Raw genomic sequence first — 10,361 nt, 5'->3', positions numbered from 1 at the left:
ACGTTTGAGCTTGGTTAGGTCATAGGTACATGTGGAAACAAGGATCATACCCTATGATCCCAAGGTTCTCTCCGGTTCACCTCCGAGGGAGTTCCCCCCTATACATGCAGAATCTCTCCTGCCCTTTTTTTCCCGCCCACCCTTTTCCCGCTGCTTCTCTCCCGCCCTTTTTTCCCGCCCACCCTTTCCCGCTGCTTCTCTCCCGCCCTTTTTTCCCGCCCACCCTTTCCCGCCCATTCTCTCCCGCCATGTTTTCCCGCCGTTTCAGCCCCTCGTCGGCCTATATATAGCCATGGCTTATCCACAAACAACACCAGCAACATTTCTCCCATCATCACTTCTATCATACAATAGAACCACAAAATCCTCTCGAGCTGAGCTGCCGCTGAGATGGCTCCTCGTCGCCGTAGCAACACGGGCTTCATCGGCGTTCGCCTGCGGCCTGCGGGACATTTCGCGGCTGAAATCACCGCCGGTGGTACGCGTGTGTGGCTCGGCACCTTCTACACGAAGGAGGCTGCTGCCCGCGCATACGACGTTGTGGCTTGGAGGTTTGGCCGGCCGCGCCACGAAATGAACTTCCCGGAGGTCAGGTCTCTGACGGAAGCTCAGAGTCTCTCATCGAGCCACTACTTCGCTCACGGGGTGAAGCGCAAGACAGGCTGGCCAGCGGCGGATTGATACCACCGAGGCGGACGAGCAGTTCATGGCACGGTGGCGCAGACCATCCCGGAGACGTCGAGGCAACGCGCGCATTCTGGAAGGAGAAGCAGACGTACAGGAGAGAGAGGAGGGCGGGAAAGCGGCAGAGGAAGGCCGAGGTTGAAGCAGAGTACGCCAAAGGAGAGGCGTCGACATGGGGGGAGAATGATGAACGGTGGTTGTGGAACCTCGCAACCACCGCTTCAGAGGACACCCCCAGCGAGGATGAAGATTTCGACTTCTCTGATTAATATGTGTGTGTCGAGTCCGTGTGTCTAGCGGGTCATGTGTCGACCCAGTGTTAAGTGCTTTGTTCGTGTGTGGGTGTAGTTCTTTAAATGCTTTGGTTTGTGTGTGGGTCTAGTTCTTTAAGTGTTTTGGTTCATGTGTGTGGGTGTAGTTTCTTTAAGTGTTTTGCTTCCTCCGTGTGGGTGTAGTTCTTTAACCTGCTTTGGTTCGTGTGTGGGTCTAGTTCGTAAGCGCTTTGGTATGTGTGTGAGTCTAGTTATTTAAGTATTTTGTATCGTGTGTGGGTCTTAAGTTCTTAAATGTATCACTTTTATGCATGCCATGTGTACACACACAAGTTTTGGGGCCATTCACCCCCTCCGAGGTTCGATTTCTGGCGAAGGGGTTCTATACCGCCTTATACATATATATAGGTTTCCATAAGGGGTTCGCCAAAATAGCACTGAGAAATAAATAAACAAAAAAAATGATTGGGATTAATAATTATATGGGTAATAATTATCTCTTTGATGCAAAAAAAATGGAAAAACAAAAATGTGCATATCATTCTATGTGCCGACGGCCAGCGTTGCGCCGAGGGTCACCGTCGGCACAACATTAGAAAGACCCACCTGTCAGTCTATGTGCCGACGGCCACCGTTGCGCCGAGGGCTACCGTTTGACAGCTCGTGACGGTTCGCGTGATGCTTAACGGCCGGGCCCACCGTCAACGCATGTACCGACGGCCGTCACAATGCCGACGGTGACCTTCGGCACTAGCTTCTGTCCGACGGTCCATTTGGCGCCGACGGTGACGGTGTCGCACGCGGTGTGCCGACGCAGGATCGTGCGCTGACGGCAGCCTGCTGCCGGTCGACGAACGCTTCTGTGCCGACGGCCCCGACATTTGGCCGTCGGCACACGGCGTTTCTCCCGTAGTGAAAACTTATGGTTATAGTACTGTCTTGCATTTGTCTGTGCGCCGGGGCGCACCGGGTCATCTAGTAAACTTAAGACTCAAAGGATTTCCTTGAAGAGGGAAATTATCACTTATGTTGGCCATATGTATGTGCACTAAGATCTTTTGATTGGACGACGACGGCGCTTGTGCATTGTTTTCTTCTTGGAGGTGTCGCTTTTTGGAGAGTCTAAAGTTTAGATGTTGTCATGGTGGTGGATGTATTGTTGCTGCTACGGCTGGAACACCATAGCGGGACTTTTCGTTTCTTAGTTTTTTTTTGGCTGTGTGCATCCGTACTACCATTAGAGTATTGTGTAGTTGCAGAGGCTTGATATTAATATATTTACTTTATCGAAAAATCTGTATGTGCAGGAGCAATCCTGCAATGAATTCACGCAATCAGTCCAAGAAATATGGGACGTAGAAAAATCAATATTTTATCATATCAAACTTGTAGAATTTAAGAATCAAAAATTATTTCCACAAACATAAATGGTGTGCTTGCCTCTGTTCATTAGTCGAGTGAAGCAGCCGGCTCAGTGACGTCGATGAATAGCATATTTCCAAGATTTTGGTTCCCATAGTTTCGGCCCTGTACATGAAAAACCATGTCAGCACATCTCTATGAAAATTAACGGCATCCAAGTCAAAATTACAGAATGATACAAATCTTTACTATTAAATGTCAATACGACCGTGGTACGTCCTCCCGTCCAGTCGCTCGCTCGTCATCGATCGATCGCACCCATGGGCCGCTCGCTCGATCCATCCATGGGCCGATCTGCTGGTTTCGCTCGAAAAAGAGTCCAGGTCGAGAGTTGACAGGGGCACTGCGCCGCGCCCGGGTGTCCGGTCCAAAGACGGAGAAGTTGTGGTCGTGCTAGCCATGCCCAAACGTCGCTCAGGCTGTGGCTGCTCCGGTCACGTCTCTGTGCAGCGGCTCGGCCTCTACGTGTACACATGCTATCCGTAGAGATTGAAATCAAGCGCACACCTAGCTACGTAATGCTCAAGCCAACTAAGTCTGTTACGTGTGTTTTAAAAATTAGAAGGATGCACCACATCAATGCCTCTACGGCTCTACCGGCGCCGACACCTACGGAATCTACATCGATTCTGGCCTTTCGTCAAAATTTCGTACAACCGTTATTCTTGTGCAGGGAGTTTGCTTCCAATTTCTCCCTCTTATTTCGATATTTCTGATCAACCTGAACTTGCTCAACACATCAGCCCTCCCCGACATGAACACGGACGAACGAATTTTGTTTTGTATGAAGGGCCACGGAAGTATCATTTGTATTGTGCCACTACAACTTGTAGGAGTTAGGAAAATAAGATTGGAAGGGTATCTTATTTGTCAAAACAAAAGCGCACTTCAAAGCAGTTCAACTGACTACAATTATAACCTCATGCTCGGAAGAACAACTGACTACAATTTCTTCAGAGTTTTTGGACTGTGATAGTGCTGAATTTCTGCTAAACCCAAATATGTAAGGAGAATTTTCTAAGCTATTAATGTACGCTACTCTGCTCGCAATATAATTTCTCCAAAGATAACTCTCCTGGTACTTAATTTAAGGGAAATGATCAATGGAGAAGGTTGTTTGGCGGAAAAGGGAAGTGACGTCCATGTCAGGTTCATCAAATTTGGATGATGCAGGAATCATATCGACGCTGATGGGGGCGCCAACACGGTAGACGTTACTGAGTTGTATGTCGATGTGAAAATATGCTTTTCACTGCTTGTGGATATGTTTGCTGAGACCCTATGACTAGGTAGTCAGTTGATGTTGCTTGAGAGGAGTGAGGACACGGTGGTGAAGAGGCCGGTCGAAGCAACCCAGGTGACATAAGATTTTCGATGCCCGTGCTCAGCGTTTTTTCTTTTTTATAAAGATGTTATAAAATTTTGTTCACCCGTAGCAACGCACGGGTATTGTGCTAGTAACTGATATTTCACAATCGTGTACACAAGACAACATACTCCCATGGTAAATACTGTGACCAAATTATAGAAAGTATGTCATCAATAGTACTGCTTAACTGTATGCATATTTGTTGTGTGGAAACACTGCAAATGGGACATAGGCGGTGTAAAGGATGATATAGGCATGATTTAAGTTTATCGAATCAAAGTTAATAAGCTTTATATTGAAAGAAAACCTCCTGACATGCGAAAAAGCAATTGACAACCTTCTTATCATTGAGTTAATGAAATAGATGTACCAAATGTGTTTCCAAAAGTGAAAATACACTTGGAGTTGAATAATATTTCAAACTGCAGACCATAAGTTATTAAGTTGTAGTACATTTGTAAGAGAATAGACAAGGAAAAAATAAACTAAATTAAAATTAAAGTTACCTTCGTCAGGATCGCTTGAACAAACATGAGATATATCCTTGTATTCAAGGCTATTGAGCCGGTGTTGGAGGTGTCCATAAATTGGCTTCATATTTATAGCTGGGCAGTATCTAACGGTGAGCTTCTGAAGGGCTGAGTAATTTCCAAGTCTACCTGGTAAGGACTTCAGATGTCTGCATTTCCCAAGAAGTAGTGATTCAAGTGATGGTAGGTCTCCCAAACAGTCCAGTGACTCCAGACCACTACATTCCATAAAACTTAAATCTATGAGTGCATCCAACTGCGCTGACACCAAACGAAGTTTCGGACAGCCAGATATATCTAAAGACACGAGACATGGCAAAGGATTAGTTCTAGGTGAAGCAGACTGCTCTGTCATACTTGTGGTTGTAAGGTCATTGCAGTTTTCCGCCGACGCTGGTGTATCGAAATGTTGTAGACTCTCCAACTCTCTATCATCCCGCCCCGGTATGAACTCAAGACTATCACAGGATATAATGGTAATACGAGTGAGAGATGGGGGAAGAACGAAAAGCTCTGTCAAGCTTTCACAATTGATTATTTGTAGCTCTTTAAGATTTGACAGGAGCTGATCCCTTCCTCGAGTACAGTTTCCTTTCACTTTGGTGGGGCCTATTAGCTTGCTGCAAATAGAAACTGACAATTTCTTCAATGATACCAAGCTTCGGAACTCTTCTTCAGGCCAGCAGATGAGCATGTGGCAACCTATAATCTTCAAATCCACAAGCTGATGAAACCATTTCCAGACCCCAACTGTTGGCTGCAATGGATTTGAGGAGAACAAAACGCTGCAATGAATCAGCTGCATTGTCGAAATACACACTTCATGATCTTGATCAAGCATTAGTGCTGGTGTTGCTTCGGTATCCATGATATCGAGTAATAAGTCAGACAAGTAAGACATGCACCTCGATCTAAGAGCATCTCCAGTCGCGTCCCCCAAAGCGTCCCCCAAAGGGATTTGGGGCGCGCCGGACAAAAAAAGCGTTCCAGCCGCGTCCCCCAAAGCCCATTTTTGTCCGGCGCGCCCCTATACGGTGTCCGGCGCCCCGAGCCCGTCCCCGTCCCACAGGGGACGCTCCGGGGACGCCGGACACAACGAAAAGCGAGGCGGGCTCCCACATGTCGGCGACTATTTGCATAAACCGTTGGTTCGCGCCTCTTTTCTCGTCGCTCCTTCCTTCCCGCGCCTCCCACCCCACCGCCGCCGCTGGATTTCCCGGCCGTTTGGGCGTCTGATCTGTGCTGCGAGTCAGCACCGTTGTCGCGGCTGGGGCTCCCGCCGGTCGTGCCGCCGCCGCCGCGTCGCCAGCGCCTCCCAGAACGCGCCGTCAAATCCGCCCCACCTCCGCGCACAGAAGGTGCTCGACGACTTGCCAGGTAGGCGCGATTGGTCGCTGTTTGTTGCGTCGTTCGCCTCGGCGCAATTTTAACCATTGATTTTGCTTTAGCCATGGACAGCGACGATGAGATGGTTGCCCTGCCGGAGGACGAGCAAGCGTTCGACGACGACCTGCGGGAGCATTTGCTGATCATCGCGTCCCTCCAGGGCATGCTTGACGCTGAGGCGGAGAAGAGGAAGAGGCCGCGCCGCGAGGATCAAGGCCGGGAAGAAGGAAGTCGAAGCCCGGCGAGAGGATGGAGGGGCATGCCATGCTGCAGAACGACTACTTCGCCGACGGGGCAACACATGCCGACAATTTTCGGCGCCGGTACAGGATGAGCAAGGGCCTGTTCATGAATATCCTCCACGGCGTTCGAGAGTTCGACCCCTACTTCAAGCTCAAGGTCGACGCTGTAGGCGTTCTCGGGTTCTCATCCATTCAGAAGTGCACCGCCGCCATGAGGATGCTTGCATACGGAGCACCTGCCGATACACAGGACGACTACCTTCGCATGAGTGAGTCTACTGCCATTGAGTGCATGTACAAGTTTTGCCAAGCTGTGGTGGGAAAGTTTGGCAAATACTACTTGAGAGGGCCAACTGAGGAAGAGATCGCAGGATCATGGCACAAAATGCTGCCGGAGGATTTCCTGGAATGCTTGGAAGCATCGATTGCATGCACTGGGCATGGAAGAACTGCCCGTTTGCTTGGCAAGGTATATACAAAGGGCGTCATGGATATTGCAAAGTGTGGTGCTTGAAGTCGTGGCAGATTATGACCTGTGGATTTGGCATTCTTTCTTTGGCATGGCGGGATCACACAATGGCATCAACGTATTGCAGCGGTCTCCGGTGTTCAGCAGACTAGTGGAAGGGCATGCTCCACCATGCAACTATGAGATCAATGGCCACCAATATACCAAAGGCTATTATCTAGCCGATGGTATATATCCAAAATGGGCCACTTTTGTCAAAACAATCTCGAATCCATCAGGTCTGAAGAATTCTCACTTTGCTACACGACAGGAGGCTTGCAGGAAGGATGTCGAGCGGGCATTTGGTGTGCTTCAAGCACAATTTGCCATTGTCCGGTACCCTGCTCTAAGCTGGTCTCACGACCAAATGTGGGAGGTGATGCAGGCTTGTGTGATCATGCACAACATGATCATCGAGGATGACCGCAAGAATCATGTTAGGTCACATGTTGGTCCCTATGAGTGTCAAGGCCCTCTCGCGGAGGTTGATCATGAGTTGCCTGCAGATTTTGCTGATTTTCTCGCCATGCACGCAGAGATCCGTGACAGCAATGTGCATGAGCAACTTCAAGCTGATCTCGTTGAGCATTTGTGGAGGATCAAAGGAAATACCGTGGCACCTTGATGTATCATCTAGCACTTTTTATTATATTTGATTACTTGTTTTATTGTTTGTTGTAATTTAATTTGAAAACAATCCTCGAAAACATTTTTTTTCATATGCTACATTTGATATAAATGGTTTATGTGCTAAAAAAATTATTTTAAATGTTTGGGGGCGGCGTTTTGGGGCCGCGGGGGGGGGGCGACGTCCCCCAAACGCGGCACGAACAAAACACGTCCCCCAAACGCTCAATCCGGCGCGGTTTGGGGGACGGTTTGGGGGACGCGGCTGGAGATGCTCTAAATACTGATAAGGATAGATGAACCTTGTCTTCTATTAGCTGCATAACTTTGAGTTTTGGTGCTTCAGGCAGAGTTGTTAGCTTTGGGCATTTCTTAATTCTAACATTCTCAAGTAGAGGAAATGTTAACTCTTCTCCATCTATTGCCACCCATCTCTCAAGAATTTCCAAATTTTCTAATGTGAGGTCTTTTAATGCTGAAAATGCTGCAGATGAATCGTGACTGCATAAGCTTTGCAATTTGCTCAAATTTCTCAAAACAAGGACTTTGAGAGCCTTAACTTGACCGAATTGCAGAAATTCCTCACACATCGTACAACCATCTAGGTGGAGCTCGGTCAGATGCTGCAGAGAAGTAAGACTTGTCACCCATGATGGAAAGCCAGTACCTCTGTAGGAGTGTATTTTTAGAAACTGCAGCCCAGCATGAGGTTTGAGAGCATCAAGCACATTCCTTTGCTGGTCCAGTTCCTCACTGTTGTCATCGCTCCATTCAAGAGATAAATGTGTTAGGTTCTCTTTATTTCCAAGGCTGGATGCTTTGGCATGGTCTTCAGTTACATGCTCAAGACGAGATAGCACTAATTCACCGCCAATATTTAACTCCTGTAGTTCCCCAATAGTACTACAACCAGAACTAGAACCCACCACAAAATACGTTAGAGTCTGTAGAGAAGTGAGTTGCCCGAGGTCTGGAGGCATGCACTCCAGTGATCTGCATCCATTAGTATAGAGGTGACAGAGATTTGTCATATACTTCATATCCTTTGGAAGTCGAACAAGACACTTGCAATTAGAAAGGTTAAGAGTCTGTAGATGATACAGTATGCTTATTTCCTTCGGAAGATCTTTCATATACCAGTTATTTGAGAGATCAAGATATCTCAGGTGCAGTAAGTGCCTTGGTGTCAGTGGAAACTTTCTCAATTCATATTTCAGTGCTCGTAGCGACATGTGTGGTGCTGAGCCAAAAGTGGAATAATCTGTATATAACAGTGTCTGGAGAGCTGGAGAATGTTTCTTCACATAATCATCCAAAAGAGCTCTGATATTACTATATGATACGAACAGGTGACGAGTAGGGCCTGCCGACAACAGCTCCTTCTTATTAGTCCCATAACCAATAGTAACACAATCTTTTCCCATGACAGATAAGGCAATGTCATGCATAAGATCGTGTATGTTGCATACTGTTCTACTAGAACGGAGCTGCCACTTTTCTCTTTGAGGTTTTTGCTTGACATCTTGAAAGAATGACCTCCAAGTTAGCTCGTCAAAAATTTCTCTGCCCGCCTTTTCAAGGTTGTCGCCTTCCTTCAGCTGTATGAAATCTTGCGCCATCCATAGCTGGATTAAAATTTCCACATCAATATCATAATCTTTGGGAAATACAGCACAAAAAGCAAAGCATTGTTTCATGTGTGGTGGCAAGTCATCGTAGCTGAGCTTGAGTATAGGTAAAATTCCTCTCTTCTCATTGCAAGTGTTGCTTCTGGTCAGTACATCTGTCCATTCTTTCATGCTAGTCTTGTTGCTCAACAGAGATCCGAAGGCTTTGGCAGCTAAAGGAGAGCCGCCACATCTGTTGATAATCTTTTCAACCACGTCACTTAGCTCGGGAGCGTTTGGCTTCTGCAAACAGAAGGCTCTATTCTCAAATATTTCCTTCAGAAATACTTTATGAAGATCTCCGAGATTATGGCTATCATCGATACACGTTTTCATAATTTGAGCCACTTTTGTTTTACGGGTGGTCGTCACTACTACACTCCCCTTGCCACCGTGCTTCAGGCAGGTCTTGAGTTTTTCCCACTTATCAGCATCTTCATTCCAGACATCATCCAACACAATAAGGTATCTCTTCCCACTTACTTCCTTTTGAAGGTCCTGCAATGCCTTTTCACGATTGTTCTCATAGGTCTGACAGATGCTGCTTGCAATCTTAGCAACATCAAAATCATCTGACACACAACACCACCTCTGGAGCTGGAAATACTCCTTGATTTCAGGGTCATTGTAGAGAAGCTGAGCAAAGGTGGTCTTGCCCAGCCCACCCATTCCAACAATGGGAAGGACAGTGAGATCTCTGTCGCTAGCTCGATCAATCAATATATTCACGATCTTCTTCTTCTCTTCATTTCTGGACCTGCTGACAATATCCTTCTCGGAGTCCATGATTATAGAATCTGTGATACGCCACTGCTTGGATGGTGGTGCTTGCAGCTGGTTTCTGAATCCAAAGGCATTCATCTCTATGACAAGGAGCTCGATGAGGTGCACAATCCTGCACAGCTTCTTGCCCATTCTGTACCGAAATACAATGGGGTTATGAACAGGAAAGAGGCTTACGATATCAAAGCCAAGCTTCCTGTAGTGCCCCTTCGCCTTGGCGTCACGCCGGAGCGCCTCGTACTTGAACTCGTCGAAGACATCATTCGCCTCGTAGGCCACCTTCTTGAGCGCTTCGAGCCAAGCAGTCACTCCAGGTCGGTGAGCTCCTTTCTCCTCCGCATCTTCGATGATGTCCAAGATGGCCAGAAGCTTGCGCTCCAGGATCTCACGCTGCTCCTCCATGCCGTCCATCACCTTGTAGTGCTTCAGGAGGTAATTGGACGCCTTCCCCATCAACATGGAGACCAGAGGCCTGATTACAAACTCAGCCATTCGTGCTCTCACTGCTCCCAGCTCACAAGAACACACTCAACAGACAGGGAAACCGCAAGCTAGTGCATCACAGCAGAGAGATGGTCTCTGGTTGCGCGGTTCAGGCCAACTGGGTAGCGTGTGGAAGAAGGCGCACGGGAGTCCCAGCCGACGACTTCGACGCAGAAGAAACCGAAACCGAAGCAGACATTTTGTGGTTGTGAGTTATCCTTTTTTGAGTGGAGAGCGTAAGTTATCTGCACAAGATACCGAAATTGGCACCGAAAACAAGATTTTTTTGATTTTTTTTTTTGTAAGATATTACTGGTATATCCTCAAAAATAGAAAAAGAAACTGAATGTGAGTAATGAAAACGAGAGAAAACAACATGAGATTAAAA

The 10,361-nt window shown here is 47.3% G+C and overlaps 1 protein-coding gene across 1 annotated transcript; it reads right to left on the bottom strand.

Annotated features, from left to right (window-relative positions):
* Positions 1-2,416: 2,416 nt before the first annotated feature.
* LOC127320906 (putative disease resistance protein RGA1) lies at positions 2,417-10,098 on the bottom strand. The gene is made up of 3 exons (XM_071826148.1): positions 7,321-10,098; positions 4,254-5,192; positions 2,417-2,483 (listed from the first exon to the last, which is right to left on the bottom strand). The coding sequence occupies exons 1-3, from the start codon at positions 9,980-9,982 to the stop codon at positions 2,428-2,430; spliced, it is 3,657 nt and encodes a 1,218-aa protein (XP_071682249.1). The 5' UTR covers positions 9,983-10,098; the 3' UTR covers positions 2,417-2,427.
* Between the last annotated feature and the right edge of the window lie 263 nt (positions 10,099-10,361).

The sequence above is a fragment of the Lolium perenne genome, chromosome 1 (genome assembly GCF_019359855.2).
Source record: "Lolium perenne isolate Kyuss_39 chromosome 1, Kyuss_2.0, whole genome shotgun sequence".
Taxonomy (NCBI): domain Eukaryota; kingdom Viridiplantae; phylum Streptophyta; class Magnoliopsida; order Poales; family Poaceae; genus Lolium; species Lolium perenne.
The sequence above is the reverse complement of the archived record's forward strand: the minus strand, read 5'-3'. Positions and strand labels throughout refer to the sequence as shown.